General features: G+C 34.2%; 1 protein-coding gene and 1 non-coding gene across 2 annotated transcripts in view; both read left to right on the top strand.

The window, feature by feature from the left end:
* Positions 1 to 19,788, top strand: part of CCSER1 (coiled-coil serine rich protein 1) — a 639,717-nt gene that overhangs the window by 226,676 nt on the left and 393,253 nt on the right. Inside the window, exon 4 of the mRNA XM_023513363.1 lies at positions 15,710 to 15,803. Within this exon, the coding sequence (XP_023369131.1) occupies positions 15,710 to 15,803 (94 nt within the window). The remainder of the gene's footprint in view (positions 1 to 15,709; positions 15,804 to 19,788) is intronic.
* Positions 2,895 to 2,998, top strand: LOC111725396. Its single transcript, XR_002773471.1, has one exon. It is a non-coding gene; the product is annotated as a U6 spliceosomal RNA (small nuclear RNA).

Here is a 19,788-nt window from a genome sequence, read left to right as displayed (position 1 = left end):
AATAATTATTAACAAACAACAGATTTTAATGACAACATTCAAAGAGGGAGCGTACTACCAGTGAAGTAAGAGTAAAAACAGAGTAAAAATAGACTGAGGTACGCAGAGCCAAAAAATGAAGCATGAAAACCCTCACAACGCACGTTTATTTCTGGCTCACACAAAACCCATGTGGGTTCAGCAGACCTCCAGGGAGGCTCCACGTCATGCAGTGACTCAGAGAGCGCTCTCATTCTGTAGTCCTGTCATTTCATTGTGTGGATTTCCTGAGTTATCTGAGCTGGGGGAAATGGTGTTTGAGGCTCATATGGGATGGGTTTAAGGTCAAAATCAGGACGCATGGCTCTAAAATAACTCCAAGGGAGTGTGTAATATGTAAGTTAATACCCATTTGTCAGAGGTAGTTGAGGATCTTGGACCAAGAAACAAAAATGAATTTTCCTCCATGTCAAGTGACCGTGTGAAACACACTCTGAGGAACTTGCCAGCTCTCTCGGGGATCAGTTGCTGAAAAGCTTTGTCACGTAATTTATGGTAACATGAAAGTTAAGACGTGTTCTAGGAGTCATTGCTTGATAGACTGAGGGAAGACCACTGAGGATACAGAGGATGTGGTGGAAACCTTGGAAATAATGAAACGGCAGTTTAACTTCTGCAGAAACTGGGAACACGTATGGCAGGGTACAAGAAATGGGAGATGGTCTCAGTATTATAGTAACAGCACTAGTAGTTGTGATAAGTATTCTAGATGTCTCTTAGAAAGTGTTTACCAAAAAAGCTGATACTTCAGAGGATAAATGGATGATGTACTTGAAATAAGAAAATGGTATAAATGGATTTTTCTTTTTATGAAAACAAGTATAAATTAAATAAATCTTCATTAATTGTGATAAATTTTAACGATATTAATTGCTTAATATTTAAGTCATTGTCTTTATGTTCAAAGCTTTTGATATGGTATCATTCTTATTATTGGTGTCCTCATACAGCTTCTTATGAATTTTGAATTAAATTTCCTTATTATATATGGAAAGATACAATGTTTAGTCTCAGATGAAAGGGCTTTACCAACTGTAATACATTTAAATTATTTACTTCATAACTATTCAAATTAATTATTCCACTACTCGACTTTGGAATCTCTTTTTCAATATGCTTCCTGAAATTCTGAAAAGTACTTCAACTATTTTCAAGTTTCTGTTACCTGCATCTAGCCACGTGAGGACCGGGTGCCTTGGGTATGGCCTTAAAATTTTAAATTGATGACGGTTCCCGATTTCTAGGTAGGATTTAGAGATTCATTCGTGGTGGAGTTACCTCCTTAGGGGCAGACATTTAGTATAATTATAGTCAGTTTATTCAAGAAGTGCCAGATACTGTGCTCCCTCTTCATGCTCCCAAAGCAGTTATGGTTCCCTCGTGGAAACCAGTACACAGGGCTGGTGTCAGTGCAGTGCTGCTGTGCATTAAAAAGAAGTGAGCGGAGAATGACATGGGGGCAAAGGAAGTCACTAATCTAGACCACAGAAATGTCAGCCAAGCCAGTGTCAACGTTCTTAATGAATGGAGCAAGTGCAGAAGAACTAAGGATGTTTCAGCTTGTGCTTCTCAGGATTTTAACTGAGAGCAGAGTAACCATGGCTTGAAAGTAAGCCTGGGAGACCAGCGCTGGGCCTGCCCCACCACCCACCGCTTGGTAATTAGTACAAAGCATAATCGGTATAGAAGAGAATGACCAAGAAGGACTTTGGGTTTTGTAAGGTTTAAAGACTTCTTATTCATTATTCTCTAACTTATGGAACATAAATTTGAAAAGCCAGAGTCTTTTAGAACTAATGAAACTGGTGAAAACAGCTTCATACAAATGTAAAGACTGATTTCATGTACATTTTACATTGCACATGGCATGTGTATTTATATTATTATTTTTTGTATGTGTGTGCAAAAGGTCAAAGTTTATTAAAAGACAGTGTATACTCCAGAGACTTCTACCTTCTCAAGTGGAGAAGACCCTGAGTTTAGTGACACTTTTCCCCTTTATGCTGATTTTCCAAATCTGTGTTAAGTGATAGGGGGTAAAATATTTATGATTTTTCCTGGAACGGGGGAAAACTTCCTGAATGGAGAGTCCTCCCATTTCTATCCCTGTGAGGTAATTTCCAGAAGCTGTCATAGTATTTGTAAACTGTGATAAAAGTGACAATTTTATGTGTTAATGAAAAGGGTCACTTGAGGCTACTGTCACTTTTGTGCATGCTGCAAAGATCCCTTCTTGTGGCCTTGGCCATATCTCCACATTGAGGCCTCTCCACTGCTGAGACTCATTTTTGTAGAGCAAACATCAGTTCAGTTTGGAAGCCTTCTTGAAATGCTTTTCTTTCTTGGCAGCCCACTCTGGTAATTTTGTTCCTCTTATTGTGAACAAGGGGTCTCCTAGAATCATCTTCCCCTGTCCCTCCTTCACCCTACCTAACAGAATAAACTCAGCTTTAAGACATGATTGACATTTGTAGTATTTCTTCCCTATGAATTAGGATTAGAAAGGCATGAGAAATAGTTAAAGACATCGTCATATTCTTCATGTATAGAATTTCTCTATGAATTGTGGGATTCATAAATGTGTGAATACTGGTTATACAATAAAACTGTCTTCACATTTGTAGGGGTTTTCTCTGTCATAAATTTGTCATATATAGAGTGGTTTGAGCAGAGGTTAAACACTTTCACATTCTTCACTTTATAGCATTTTTCTTAAACGTGAATTCTCCTGTGTACAGAAAACTGTGATTACTGGCATAAAGCTTCACCATACCCTCATATCGTGATGACTTTTCTCTGGCATGATTTCTCTTACGTTTCCTAAGGGCCAGGGACCAGTTAAAACCTTTGCCATAGTGCTTGCTTCAGCAGCACATATACAAAAATTGGAACAATACAGAGATTAGCATGCCCCCTGTGTAAGGATGACATGCAAATTTGTGAAACATCCCATATTTTTGATACACCTTTTGGGGACAAGACACAATTGTAAGATGGACTTTACCTAACAAATGAAATCAGTGTAACTTGGTTTCTTGTACACTCAATGAATTCCCAACAATTAAAAAATCTTTGCTGTATTATTCACATTTGTAAGATTTCTCTCCAATATGAATTTCCCTATATTTAGTAAGTTTTGACCTCTGGTTTAAGTGCATTGCCACATTGTTCACATTTGTAGAGTTTCTCTCCAGTGTAAATTATTTTATGCTTAGTAAGTTATGAACACCAAGTAAAGGTACTAGCACATTCTTCATATTTGTAGGCTGTCTATGTTGTATGATTTTTTTCTATGGACAGGCCGATTTTAACCTGATTTAAAGGGTTGTCACACTGTTCATATTTATAAGTTTTCTCCAGAATGAATTTTTTTATGTTTAGAAAGATTTGAGTTCTAGTTAAAGGATTTGTCACATTGTTGATATTCATAAGGTTTCTCTCCAGAAGGAATTATTTTATGTACAGAAAGTCTTGAATAATGCTTAAAGGCTTTGCGACATACTTCACATTTGTAGGGTTTTTCTCCAGAATGAATTCTTGTATGTTGAGAAAGGTTGGAGTGCTGGTTAAAGGCTTTTCTACATTGTTGACATTTGTAGGATTTCTCTCCAGAATGAATTCTCTCATGTTCAGAAAGGTTTGAGTACTGGTTAAAGGCTTTGCCATATTCTGCACATTTGAAGGGTTTCTCTCCCGAATGAATTCTTTTATGTACAGAAAGGGTTGAGTACTGGTTAAAGGATTTAACACATTCTTGACATTTGTAAGATTTCTCTCTAGAATGAATTTTCTCATGTTCAGAAAGGTTTGAGGACTGGTAAAGGCTTTGCCACATTCTTCACATTTGAAGGGTTTCTCTCCAGAATGAATTCTTTTATGTCCAGAAAGGTGTGAGGACTGGTTAAAGGCTTTTCCACATTCTTCACATTTGTATGGTTTCTCCCCAGAATTGATTCTTTTATGTACAGAAAGGGTTGAGTAATCACTAAAGGATTTGCCACATTCTTGACTCTTGTAGGGTTTCTCTCCAGAATGAATTCTTTTATGTCGAGAAAGATGTGAGTACCGGTTAAAGGCTTTTCCACATTCTTGGCATTTGTATGGTTTCTTCCCAGAATGAATTCTTTCATGTACAGAAAGGGTTGAGTAATGATTAAAGGCTTTGCCACATTCTGCACATTTGTAGGGTTTCTCTTCATTATGAATTATGGTTAGAATATTTTGAGGTGTGGCTAAGACACTTGTCATCATTTTTGCAATGGTAGATTTTCTCTCCAGTATGAAGTCCCCTGGGCTTAGACAAGCTTAAGCAAGATTTAAAGACTCTGTAACATTCTTTATATTTGTACTGCTTTTCCACAAAATGACTTATCTTATGTTTTCCAAAGTTTGAGCATAGGTTTAAGGCTTTCCCATGTTTTTTGCGCTCAAAAGTTTTCTCCCTAGTATATTTCATCTTATGTCTATTTAGACTTAATAATATTCTCAGAACCTTGAAACCTTTACTGCATTGGTAGATTTCACCATGCATAGCTGTTAAACATTCATCCAGACCATCATAACATACTTTCTGCTGCTTATACTCATACACCCGATCCCAGGAGTTTATTGAGTTTAAATTCTCAGGGCCATTGTTTTAATATCTTCTCAGCATTCAGCATTGTCTTTGGTAATAAAATGTTTGTACCCAACATTGTGAATTGTCCTGGGTAGAATGATTAGATGTAACTGGGTGCTTGACTACTGTCTGGTGTGTCTTTCCCTTCCAGGGTTCATTGCTTTGGTCCAGACAGGTGATAAGGTCTGGCTTAGAGACAGCAAGCCCAAGGAGAACCAGGTTTCTGTAGGTCTCTAACATGACATCCCGATACAGAGTCTGCTGTCAGGGTCCAGGCAGGCCCACTCATCCATGGAGAATTCTATAGACACATCTCTGAGTGTCAGCAGTTGCATTTCTCTGTTTCCAGGGTGTCGCTCCGACTTCCCCACAGGTCTCCCAGGACCTGCAGCTCACAAGGTGAGAGAAGGTGCAGCAGTGACACCTGGCTCCTCCGGGAGATGCCACAGTGAAGAGCGGCCTGTGTATTTATAGAATGTGCACAAACTGCACTGTGCCTTTATCAAGAAGTTTTTTATCTTTCAATATTTTCACCCCATAGAATAATGTGGTGTACATAGTACAAATACCAGAAATGATCCCTTTGATTCAACAGGATCATTATCTTGTTGCTCTGAAGGAAACTAAATAAAGGAGAAAAGCACTTAATGAATGCATTCTAGGGCAGTGATCATCGAAATTCATTCATTTCCTCACAAGAAGTGAGGAAAATGCCAGAGTAAAAGGAAATTAATGGTAATATTGAATTATAAAGCTAACATAAGGTCATTCAGAATATCAATTTTTTAATTGACATGTTTCTCTAAACTTATTATTTTTCTTTAATCCTAATCATCATTAATATACCTTTAATATATTTTAAATTCCATTAATTCATATAATAATGAAGTTGAACTAATTGGTTTGTATTCATGGATTTTTAGTAGTCAACTAGATTTCTGTTAATTATAGAGCACCTCATTCACTTACAAGTCTTTATAGTACACTTACGTGTAGCAAAACTGATGGTAATGGCTGGATAGGATACAATATTTCAATTTCTTAAAATTTTATAAGTGATCAGAGTTAAAAAAATTTGTCTCAATTTTATATTAATCAGACAGGAGGGATAAATTCATTTGAAAGTTTTCATATCAAACAGATAATTTAGTAAACATACCAAATGGAATTAAAGAACCAATTCTATTCTAGCTTTGCTCACCTCTGTTTTAATGATCTGATTTTTATCTTAATTTGTTTGTTCACTACATCTTAGATTCAATTTATACTTACAGGTGTATGACATTATGAATATATTTATTTTGTGACTACGTTTTATTATCATATATATGTCAACATTGTGTGTTTTAAACAAATCCTTCAAAGAAAAGGAAATAGGACTATATACCTTAATAGATCATGAGGTATTATGGTATTTAAGAACTAAGGAATTTCCTCTTGATAATAAAAGTACTTATAAACTAGTTATATTCGTATATTAATGCTGAACTATTTGTACTTCTTTCTCCTGTGTGATGTAGCCATGATTAGGTTAGACATTGAACTACTATAATTATTTCGAAGATAATGGAATATAAAGTTAGTCTTTCAAAAGGATAGAAACCTCTAATGTAACGAGAGAAAGTGTGCTTTGTAATTGCCTGTGGCACGCTGTTTCTGCCCATGAGGTTGTATTTCTTTGTACCTTAATACAAAACGTACATTAATAGGAAAATGATTCAGTGAGTGGAATTCTTTTGCTTTCCTTAGGACTCCAAAATGATAATTTTAACAGTGAAAATGTAAAATTTATTTATTTAACTATGAATTTCTCATTCACTAAAAAATGTTCTACTTTATATATTTTACTTTTCTATTCAACGACTTCTAGCTAAGTTATTAGATCGCAAACTTCAAGACAGTGTTATTGCATAGTACCAAGCAAATAATAAATTCATAATAAATAATTGCTGAATTAATTTATCAAGATACTCAGGGTTGTTATGATTGTTGTGAGAGCTGTAACGGGACAATAATATACCATATCTACTTTCACAATGAATGGTATAAATAAGAATAATGTGATAAACCTATATGAGAACAAATTATTGCTGACCGCAGCCAGTGAGAGAATCTTCCTGAAGGGCCGACAGTATGACTTGGACCTGGACGGAAGGGTAAACAAAGAGAAATCTGGATAAACTCGCAACGTTGAAAAAGAAAGGAAATGTCAAGAACATGTAAAAGGTTAACATTTTTTAAACATTCTCAACAACACAGAAAAGTATCATTTTAGATGAAACGAATTATAGACAAAGTAGATCATCATGGATGATGGATGATCTGCTCAAATTAAGGAAAAAAGGAATGATCGCCCAAATAGGCCAGGTAATTTTCTTAAGATTCCATAGAAAATAGTAAAAATGGGAGCATATCTGTTTAAAAGTTATAAGAAAATCAGTTTAGATCTCTCTTTCAAAACTGTCCATGCTCACTTTTATTCAAACATATAATAAAATGGTAGCAGTCAAATTAAAAAAAAACTTCCTAGTATTTAAGTGGTTTATCTTCAATATCAACAAACACGAGCGTGTGTACATGTGATGGGAAGTTTAGTGGAGAAAGTTTTATGCTTCAGGCAAAATCGTGTTTAAAACCTTTGTTCTTCCACTTTCTTGCATTGTGGGCTTAAGCCAAGTGTTTTCATTTTTCTAACTTTTGAGTATTTCATTCATAAAACAATGTATGCCTTTCTGGCTGTAGCATCCATTGAGAAAAAGTTTTTCTTACAATACATTTTTTGGCATAGAGGGCACTGTCATCTTCCTGAAATGAGTATCTGAGCTTATCACATTCCAGTGATTTCTAAACACTTGCCATCCTGAAGATATTATATGACCCGGACGCTGCATTCCTCCCTAACTTCCCTTGTACAACTGTCTCTTGTCTCTATGCTCCAACCTTTCCCGCCCTCTCTCTGCCCCCATAAGGGACCAAGTTCACAAATACTGTAGACGATTTGCACCTGCTGTTTCCTCTGCAGGGATGTTTTTCTTCATGGTCTTCAAATGGTTGCTTCGTAGCCTACATGACACTTTTAGAAAGGCTTTCCCCACCCACTTAAAGTAGCTGCTTGCTGCAACTAATATTATATTAATCTAATATTATATTAAATAATAGCATTCATCAGTAGCTAAAATTGTCTTATTTTCTCATGAATTTATTTACTGTCTAGACTAGGACACTTTATTGTTCATTATTCAGAATTTAGTACTGTGTTGGTACTTGGTAAACATACAGTAAATATTGTTGAATAAGAGAATTAATTAGTCTTTATTTCCATGATAATGCATTTAATGTGAAAAATTTGGGGAAAATGTATAGAAAATAACCATTAAGACTAGACAGTTATTAAAACAATATGTTACCTTAGTAGATTATTTGCTTATGTATTATTATTATGATAGAAAATAAATATAGATTTTAAAAAGTGGAAAAGATAAAGACTCAGTTATCTTTTGTACTTAGGCTTATTTAAGATTAATTTGGATCAAAGCTATACAGAATTATGGAATCATAGTGTTTGTGTAGTGAAGAATTTATCCTTGCCCGAAAAGGGGTATATCCTCTACCCCACCGCCACCTTCTGAGTGGTAATTTACATAATATTCAATAGGAGTATCTTTGTTTAGAATGGAGGATGGCCACACTGGCTCTTAGGATGGGTTTGCCACTCCTGACAGTCTTACAAAGGGGCTGGCCAAGCCAGAAAGACCAACAGTATGATTTAGGGTAGAGGTTTGGGGTCATGAGCTATCAGTCTCCCTGGAGGCTGAGATTAATCATAGAGGCAATTAATCACATTGATGATGAAGACCCCCCCAAATCTCTGGACTCTGAAGCTTGGGTGAGCTTCCCTTTTTGGCTGTACTCCATGTGTATCGTCATGGAGTACGAACATCAACGTCAGCAGGTGCCTCCACGTGTCTTCCTTTGGTTGACTTCTGACCTGTTACTTCTCCCCATAAGAAGCCATACTATGAATTTAATAGTATCCAGTGAAGTCTGTGAGTCTCTTGGTGAATTGTTGTTAATGAGGGTGGTTGGTGGTTGTCAGGGGCAGGCTTGGACACCATGCTGTCACCCCTTGCAGTCTGCTCAAATCTGGCCAGTATATCATCATGAGAAAGGAGCTCTTAGTTGTCAAATAATGTTAACATTTCAGACTCACGTGGATTGTACAGAATACATATTACAATGTTTATGTATATTCCATGGAAGAGCATGAAGGAGTTTATGTTTTGCTTCAGTTCACAGAGCTGGTTTTTTGGATGGGTCAAGGTTAGAAATCAGATTTATCAATCTCTGTATTTGGTTTTCCCCACTACGTAGTGTATTATGTGATACAAGGTTGGTATAAGTATCATTTGAATATATATGGTTCCTAATTTTGAAATATTATGATAGAGATTAACTTATAAATCAGTAAGATGTTCTACCAATCTCATAGTATTCTATATGCTAAGATAAACCTAGTATAAAATGTGTCTCAATTATAGAAAAATTATTCATGCCTCAAAGTATATCAATACTTTTGAATAGTAGCAGCTATCTTCACCAGGAAGGTATTGATTTTACTTTATGATTAACATTATGGTTACTGGTTTGACAAGCTGACATATTAGATTTCCTCTGGCACATTCTGATTCAGCATATAATGAAATTCTAAAGTGATAGGAGACTTATACAATTTTCAGAATTATACACACTATTACTAGCAAGCAATAGCAAGCAAGGATTTCTAGTAAGGCTACAGTGACAACTTTAGGGGACAAAAGCTAAATGCAGAAATTCTAAGACAATTATGCTATTGTATGGATAGCAATGAAATACTAAATATTAAATATTAATGAATATTAATTCATATTTATTAAATATTTCTCTGTTATTATGAGTACTTTTCTGGATAATATACTTTTTATCAAAACATCTAATAGTTTTAAAACATTGATGGAGGAAATTATTGTTCTTCATCAAACCTCCTTGGCAAGAGGACACTTTATTTTCAGATAATTATGTAAGTGGTCATAATACTGTTGCAGAATAACATGGTAATTAAATATTATTAGGTCAGTGAGATATTATTTTCTTTATATTATTGTGATACAACAGCAAAGATCCTCAAAGTGCAAGAACTCTCTGCTCAGATGCAGCAGAAAGTGAAACATTCTTTTTTGTTTTTTTTAGTTTTTTTTTTTTGTGTGATTTTTGTCCAGGCCTGGGTTTGAACCTGCCACCTCTGGCATATGGGGTGGCGCCCTACTCCTTTGAGCCACAGGTGCCACCCCAGAAAGTGAGACATTCTTAAGAGTTTCTGAGGACTTCTCTGGTAGGAAGTACAAGGAATAGTCCGAATTTTCCCTGGGTAGACACATTCTAGTTAATGTGGTGTGGATAGTAATCTTTCATGAAGCCAAGCACACACTGCATGTAAAAGACACTTATTTAGAGAAAAGCCCTTTAACTTTCCTGTCATTATCCCACAGCTTTTTTTTTTTTAAATCAGCAAATGAACATTACTTCTTTATTTGTATGAAAAAACAATTAGAGGTAAGAAATTAGAGGCTGCATTTGGTGAGACAAGTCAATTTGCATACAGACCTTGCTGGTGCCAAATGGCTGCCTGCATCCTTCCCTTGCTGTACTTTACTACATATGGATGAAAAGGCAAGAGTCAAAGTTAACCTGGAATATTTTAAAACCTATAGAAATGGGGAAGGCCAAATGTTGGTCTGAGGAAAGTCTGATAGAAAAAAAGGTCATCTTTCTCAGTGGTGTGCTGAAAATAGCTGAATCCCACAGCTTTTTTAAAGCACCTGCTGTAAAATAAATCTGTTGTTTAATATAAAGTATTACCTCGCTCCTCAAGCATTTGAGACACTCAGTAAAGATGCAGTGAAAGAATATGTAAATGGAATTTTTAGAAAACAATATGTATTTTTTAAGTTTGCATGAATCAGTTTTGGAGAGGTAGAGATCAAATTGCAGGGTTTTGAGTGACAAGGGAGAGACATAAACCATTGATTTCTTTTTGTGTATGGGCATATCAGGCAAAGAGGGAATATATACAAATTAATACTTTAATGAGAATGATATTGGAATAGTGTGTAGAGAAATTAAAAATTAGAGTTGAGGAACTGGAATGGTTACCGACAAAAAGGTGACAGGGACGTTGATTAGGAGACGGTGATGTCCACTCCATAACTGGGATGTTTAATTCCAGTAATATATAAAGACGAATGAGGGTTAGAAATAATGACCTTTCCCAAATATCTATATTTTTTAAATCCTAGAGTTCCAGATATTTCAATTGTCATATTGTTTTGGCCTTTTTTAGGTTCATCACCTACTAGTCACCCTCATTGTAAATATGGTGTTTCATTAAAGAGAATTTTGCTCTCATTGGAATTAAGATTATTTGATAAAGCATATTTAAGTGTTGGTTTAGTAACGGTGACACCAGCTGATGTAGGCAGATTTTGAATCAAGGACATGGTGTCTGTGACATTGGTTCCATTTGTCATGAAAATAGAATCCCAAAAGACATAATTTTTGTTTCTCTTCTCTAGTAGTTTAAAAGAAGACAAGAAAAGAAACTGTGAAGTTTTAGATGAACAACAGTCATTAAATTTTAACTTTGAATTAAGTTTTCTAATTGTGTAAGATTTTTATACTGCCTAGTTTCCTATTTTTATTAATAATATAATGGCATTTAACTTATTCATAGATTAAAATGGAAATATTTAAAATTTGCATGAATTCAGATACTGGTTTAAAAGTGATACGAAATATTGTATGAATCCATATAAGTATTAACTTTTATGAAGAGTGAAATATTCATGTATAACTTTAGGTTTTAGTATTTTAATATTTGCTCCTTGGAATAACTCATACCATGTTTCCCCGAAAATAAGGCACTGTCTTGTATTTGCTTTTTCTCAAGAAGACACACTAGGGCTTATTTTCAGGGGATGTCCTATTTTTATGAAGTATAACACAACAATCTACATTTATTCAAATACAGTTAAGTCATCTTCTTCTGGAACCTGACAGGGGGGGCTGACCTTGTTGATGGCGCTAATGATGTGTGAACTCCTTTCCCCTAGCCGTTTGCACATGTGCCATAGGATGCCTGCGACTGAGGTTACCACACACGCACCTGCGTAAGTGTGAACTGTTTGGAGAAAGGAGCTAAGAGAAAGATACTCGGCCTAGCCACACTCATCACTAGGTCTTATTATTGGGGCAGGGCTTATATTTAACAAATGCATAGAAATCCTGGTAGGGCTTATTTTTGGGGTAGGTCTTATTTTCAGGGAAACATGGTAGAATCATCTATCTTTTATCAGTGTAAGTAGAAGAATTAGCAACTATGGCTATAGCTTTCAGAATCTTATTTTGCTTAATAATCACATTTAAACACAAAAATATGCAACAATTAAAATTAATATTCTTCTTCGCATACATTTAAAATGACAATATATTATGTTAATGAATAACAAAACCTCCATTCATACTTGTGACATCTATGTGTTTTTGGACTGGTAGTGGGAAGTTTTCTGAGTAAGGATTGATAGAATTAAGACACATTTTTGAAAATATTTACTAAACGTATTTTGTTTTATACAAAACTATAATGTAAATTAATAATTAGCAAAGAGCAAGTGAAAATACTTTGTGGGTGCTCTGCTGAAAGTCGAAGGTAATTCTATCCTGAGGATTGAGTATGTTTTTAAAACTCAATCTGGAAATCAACACCAAATAACTCCCCTCAGAGCAATACTTATAATATATTGCCACATGATTGCTTTTTCTAAAAACCAGCAGTGAAATCATGTTATTAAAAATATGTACACTATTTACAGAGTGTGCCAAAAATGTATACATATTTTAAGAAAGGAAAGAGCTGTATTTATATTTGCAATGCTCAAGTCACATTTGAGTTCTGCAGTTATAAAAGGTGCTCAGCGTGACTTGTGTTCATCTTTTTTACTGGTATTTAGTGAGTATTACAGTTTTAACACAGTTTTTCCTTTCTTAAAATGTGTATACATTTTGGGCAGTGCCTGTAGCTCAAAGGAGTAGGGCGCTGGTCCCATATGCCGGAGGTGGTGGGTTCAAACCCAGCCCGGGCCAGAAACTGCAAAACAAAACAAAACAAAAATGTGTATGTGTATACATTTTTTTCACCCTCTGTGTATTATTTTCTTTTCTCTAGTGCACATGTAAGTGTGTGCAGCTCAGCCTTTTAAAACTATATGTATCCAGTCTATTCCTATGCCCAATCTTTGATGATGTCACTTTGATGATTGTCACATATACATCTCACATTTTTTTGCAATTTATAATTTATCTTCCTGGGATTAATATTTACTTAAGGATCTTTACCAAGTTAGTTGACTGTATCTTATATCCCTGAGTATAAATACAGATATCATTCATTGTAAGGCAAGTTTCAGAATTTATTTTTAAACTCACACATGGAAATTTGACTGAGGATTTGCTGTGGTAATTAACTACACCGTTATTATTTAATTTTTAAAAAGTAGTGTTTCTTTTGAGTCAATCTACAGAAACTTCTATGATCAGAAAAGTAGAGAAGGAAATGTATATGTTAGCAGTACCCGATCTTAATATAGGATGGTTAGGAGGATGTACACTACACTGAAACTGTGTTATTAATTTCAATACTTTAGTCTTGACTTTTAGATTTAGTAATCATCAGAGCACTTACACCATGCCAATTAAATAGTACATAAACAACTAACTAAAGCCAAGAGCATTTTGTCAAATCTGCCTTTTATCTTAAGCCTGTTTGGATAGTCCTTTGACTAATATATAACAGCATAGAAATATAATTAACAACTTCCTCATAATGTCATAATTAAGAACTGTTTTGATAATTTAATCATCTTTTTCATTGAATTTTCTTTTATAAAGCAGTACTTCCTATGTAGTGACATGTCTTAGTTTCTTTTGCTTTCAATTATTATGTGTATTACAATAAAGAGATAAATGGAGCTGATGAGGTCTTTTAGATTAGGCTCTATGGAATGGTTACATCTTAATGGAGTAATCAGAGATATTTTTCTCAACTTTGTAGCTTTAAAAATTCAATTTTATTATTTCAGCCAGTAGGAACCAGGCTCTGAAAATTGATTTACACTAACCAAACACATTAGACTGACTTATAAGTGATAATACTTACCTTATTTGTAGAAGAGATTAGTATTTCCTACTAGAATACAGTTACATGTAAGACCTATGAGGAAAGAAACTGTGCCTGTTAGAATCATTGTTATATCCCTAGAGTTTAGAAAATTAATTTTTAATTACTTCACTAATAATTATTTAGTTTATTCTTAATGGCTCTTAATATCAAGTCATTTGGGAGTTGCATAAGTAATCAGTATTACCAGAAGATTTTTAGATGAGTGTTTAGAGAATACTTAGTAATATTTGCATTTGGTTTAATACGCAATTTACTAGTCTTATGACTTTAGTTAATAGTTAGCATTTCCTTACAGTAAACAGTCACCTCTTCTCAAAATAGCCACATTAAGTCTTACATACCTATAAATTGAAATTTGTATTAAATATAATTTTGATGACCTTTAAATATTGATTTAAATTTCATAGAAGCAAATTCTTCCCAGTGTATAATTAAAACACCAACTCTACCATCAATATTTCTTAAATGCTTTACTACTTTAATTTTTTCTTTTATATATATGTGTGCTTTTTAATGATTCTATAATGCTTTAATTTGTTAATTCACAAAAAATTATATGGATTTATGATAAACAGTGTGATGTTTTGATTCATGTATGCTCTAAGAAATGCTATGATCAAATTATACCAAATTTATAGGATGAGAAAGAAATGAGAAATTAGGTCTGTTAAGTTATCACTCCACTTTTTTTTTTTTTTTTTTTTTGGTTGGGAAAACATTTTACTCTCTTAGTAATTTTCAAGTATACATCATTATAAACGATATTCACCCTAGTACACAATAGATCTCTGTAACTTATTTATCTTGTTTAAATGAAACTCTGTACCCTTCGACCAAGAGCTCCCCATTCCACACAAAGCTGACCTCTGGTGACCACCGTTCTCCTTTCTGCTTTTATGAGTTCAGCTGTCTTATATTTCCACAAAGAAGTGCTATCAGTCGCTGCGTTTGGCTTTCTTCATTGAGCATGGTGCCCTCCACATTCATCCGTGTCAGAAATGACAGAATTTTTTTCTTCCAGCCTCTTTAAACAAGGAAAATTGTATATTACAATGATGCCAAAGCAAGTCGGTATCCTTACCCTGAAACTGGTTACCAATGTGCTAATACCAAGCATTTCTTTTCATCTTTTCACTTGTTTTTACACATCGCATATATGGAATATACATTTGCCTGGGGTTTTAGAAATGTCTGAATCTGTTTTTGTACTTTTCTATCACTTAGAAACAATATTAAACCTACAATAAAAAGATAATCATGTCTTAAATTGGAAACTTCTGGGTTGTTGACAGGTGGTGTTTTTTTTTGTCTGATCTTTTCTACACATTCAGAGACAATTCAAACCCAAGATACTGGCCGTAAGGTTAGACTTAATTTTTACAGATAAACTCTGCATGTTAAACCCTGATACCTTTTTTTTTTTTTTAAGTTAATGCCTAGCTTTTAATTCTGTGTAATACTAGAGTCCTCTCAGAAAGTGATTTTCTTTTTAAGTCACAACTTACTTGTGTTACATAATATTTTTCCTGCTATTATGTCATATGGACTTGGTATGTTAATGTTATTAAAAACATAGATTCTCCTTATTACTTCCTTATCATGTAGGAATATCTAAAGGTTTTATCTACCAGGAGATGAGAAAGTATTTCTGCTAAACTAAATATTTAGTTTAGTTATCACTTCCCCTTTGTGTTCTGCTCATTTGTCAAATGTCTGAAACCACAGCTGAGCCTGCTGAGATTGGGGTTTGTCCCTAACTGCTGGTTTTGCTTTTCCTCTAGGATGTTTTGAATAATTTGGGATCTTGTGACCTGGATGAAGATGATCTAATGCTTGATCTAGAGTTTTTAGAGGAACAGAATCTTCATCCTTCTGGTAAGTTTTGAGTAAAGGCACATTTCATACAACTCTGATCTTAGCCAATCAGCTTTCTTTTTTTTTTTTGAGACAGAGTCTAACTATGTTGCCCTCGGTAGAGTGCAGTGGTGTCACAGCTCACAGCAACCTCCTACTGTTGGGCTTAAGCAGTTCTTTTGCCTCGGCCTCCCAAGTAAACGGGATGACAGGTGCCTGCCACAATGCCTGGTTATATTTTTTTGTTGTTATTGTTGCAGTTGTCATTGTTGGTTAGCAGGTCCGGGCCTGATTTGAACCTGCCGGCCTCGGTGCATGGGGCCCGCGTTCTAACCAGTGACTGCCAAACCAGTCACTCAGCCTTCATTGATAAGCTGAATACTGTTTAGGGGGCCTGCTGTCTTTTCAGTCCTCAATTTTTATAGTCTCTTTGTGGGGAACATGGCAAGTACCATGGATACATGATTCTGGGGTTTTCTTAAATGATTCTAAAGTCTATTATGAAAGATAATTATAAATAATAAAAACTATAATCTTTCAAGAATCCATATCAAGAAGAATATTTTCAAAGAAGGAAATATTCTAGTCGAATACTTACTAATGAAAAAGTTAATGTTTTATTTTTTATGGTAGAAAACAATGATTACGATCTCATTATTCATTTATTTTATATAACCGAATGGGAGTTTTGTAGATCTAGATTTACTGTTCAAACTTAGCCACTTCTGTAATAACTACATAGGTTAATGTTGACACAATAACATTGATCTCAAAATTAATCATTAGCAATAGCAGCCACATAAACACATATATGCAGTTCTATATGAGATAAATAAATTATGATCAGTGAATGAATAAGAGAGCTCACGTATATCTGTGATAGTTCAAATTTATATTAGAAGATAAAATTTCACATCTCCAAATTGCAAAATAACTCTCTTTGAAGTACCTTATAGGAATTATTTGTTCATTCAAATTTAAATATTCAACACCACAGGTGACCTTTTACACTTAGATTTTTGCTGCTTATAATTCCTTCAACAGTCATTTTTAGTAGAAACAGCATTGATCTAGACCTACTGCATATGTTTAAGAAAGTAAGCCTCTTAGTTTTTAGTATTCTTATTTTTAACTTACACAAGTTAAACATAATTTCTACAGTTATTTTCAGCTTTAACATTTTATGGTGTATTTTTGTTTATGCAGAATGTTGATGTCACATGTCATACATTAACAGTGGTCAGAGGAAAACAATATTTGTATTTTCTTATACTTTTAGCTTAATTTCTGGTAAGAAATTGCTTTTAAAAATATTTAATTGAATACTGATTTAGGATAAAAATTCCGTAGGACAACTCATCCTGCATTTGATTTGACAGTATCCTTTTAAAATGTAGGTTTTTCTCAGTTTTATGTAGAAAGATTATACAATTTTTATTGTTCATGTCATTCATGTGTATTTGTCCTAAACATATATACAAGCTGGGAATGTGAAAAGGTATACCCCTTTGAAGGTAAATTAATTTGCCAGTTGTCTAGGAAAATTATTTACCTGTAGATCCAACAGTCCAACTCCTAGATAGCTAATCTCTGACAAAATACAAAATAGTGTATGCTTGTATATAACTGCTCATTGCACAATATTAGTGATAACAAAGTATTGGCGACACCTTGACTATTCATCCAAAGGACACAGTGACTATACAGTGGTGTATTCAACGATCATTAAAAGGAATGAGGAAGAGGTGCACAAGTGCTTGACTGCAAGGACGTACTGCTGATGGAAAACTTGTAAAGATGAATGAGGCTGGGAGTACCCAAGCTTGCTGATCAGTGTCCTACATCACTCAGTGTAATCAATAGGTATTTAGTTCCTCTTGATGCAACACTGAGCAAAGACATGGCACCGACAGAGCCCAGTCTGAAGTGTGCCCTCCCTCCAACCCCTTCCCATAAATGCTACGATCTATCTACGCAAGCAGATTGAACTTTGATTTTATCAGCAATAGGACATGGGCAGAGAGAACACTTCCCATGGCATGCCAGACTGCTATCAACCAAATAGAGATGTGGCAGTTCTGCAGGATAAGTGGTCAGGTTTCTTTAACAGATTAAATGACCTGATAAATGGGAACCGGTGATAGTTGTGTATTAAAAGACACAGATGCATTTGGCATCCTTGTTGTATTTAAAAATCTCTAAAGGCTTTATAATAAGTTGTTTCTAGGTTAATCAGAGGAATTATTAATATTAATTGAGTTATTATAGATTAGTTTATTTTCTTGGGTGTTGGAATGGTACTATTTGTTCGAAGGAAAGCTCTTTATAGGTATGTATGTGGTTGGAGAAATACAGTGTCTGGAATTTGCTATACCAACAAGTGTGGGAAAGACAATAGATGAAACAAATTCAACAAATTGTTGAAAATCATCAAAACTGGGGAATAAGTCATGAAGTGAAAGGTTCATGGACTAATTATAGCCTTCTATTTTTGGTATATTTTGATGATTTTCATAACAACATATGAAAGCAAGTAATACAGTTTTAAAAACTACACTTAATGTAGCATCCTAAGTCTTGGTAGTCAGCAAGGCTGCAGAACAAAGAATGATTTAAAAATCTGTGGACTTGACTCCAACGTATTTGCTTGGGGAAAACAATTAACCTCTTTTGTCTTGAATTTCTCTTTACTAAAGTATGAAATGATAATATGTACTTTATTAGTTTATTTTAACAAAAAATATTTAATAAATGCTGTAAATCGCTCATGAGTTTACCTCAAGGTATAGGTCTTTTGGCAAAGCCTAACCTAAGGTACCTTATGAATCAATTGAGTTATTCAAATTATTTATTAGATGGTGTTATTTGCATTTTTAAAGTGCAGTTTTGGTAGATGAAATATTACTTAGAGTGATTTGGATTTTTTAAATGCCACTTAATAAAATGTCTTTTGAAAAGCTATTTCACTTCAGATGCCATATTACGTGATTTTTAAAAGCAGCAAGTGTGTGTTTATGAACATCAGCTGAGAACTTCTGGTTGAATTGGTTTTATGAATTTATTTTCTTTATTAAGCAACATAATTAAAAATATTCTGAGATTATAAGATCATTATTGATAATTGATATTGACAAAAAGCTCATCAATGTTAAATGTTTTAAATGAAGATTTTAATAAAAGTGATTTCCCAAGTCCAAAAACTAAAATAATGGTATCTTTAAATTCTACGACTTACATTACTGGAAATCATTAACGCTTTTAAAAAGATTTCTTAAGATGAAGCACATTAATTTGTATCTGTAGAGGCTTAGTAAAGTAAATGTTTAGAGTAGTTTATGGGAAGGCTTGGTACAATAGTCAAATGAACTTTAAAAAAGAACAACAGAAGTGTTTTTGACTTGAAAATATTAAGCATACATTTGTAGTAATTATTGTTTAAGAAATTTTAAAAAATTATTCAGTTTAACATGTAAACAATAATAATTAGAGATTTTGTATTTATTTTTTTTTGAGACTGCTCACATTTAATGATTTAAAATACAAAGAGTTTTTTTTTGAGATAGGGTCTCACGATGTTGCCCTAGTTAGAGTTCTGTGATGTCAAAGCTCACAGCAACCTCCAACTCTGGGGCTCAAGCAATCCTTTTCCATCAGTTTTTTCCTTTTTTAGTAGAGACAGGGTCTTGCTTTTAGTCAGGCTGGTTTTGAGCTTGTTAGCTCAAGCAATCCACCCACCTCAGACTCCCAGACTGCTAGGGGTGCAGGTGTGAGCCACATGCCCAGCCCAAAGAGACATTTTAATGGGTAATAGAATATACAATAAAGTTAGTACACAATATTTTTACCAGATTTATGACAATGAATCTAAATGTTATTTTGAGTGTCCCATTAGCATATGTGAAAAAAGAAACGGATCAGTTGCACAATTAAAAATAAATGCTATCAATCAGTGAATGCATTTTTTTAAATAAAGGAACTTTTCTTACTAAAAACTGTAATATATTTT

Source organism: Otolemur garnettii, unplaced genomic scaffold (genome assembly GCF_000181295.1).
Source record: "Otolemur garnettii isolate 467f Iridium unplaced genomic scaffold, OtoGar3 scaffold00039, whole genome shotgun sequence".
Taxonomy (NCBI): Eukaryota; Metazoa; Chordata; class Mammalia; order Primates; family Galagidae; genus Otolemur; species Otolemur garnettii.
The sequence above is the reverse complement of the archived record's forward strand: the minus strand, read 5'-3'. Positions and strand labels throughout refer to the sequence as shown.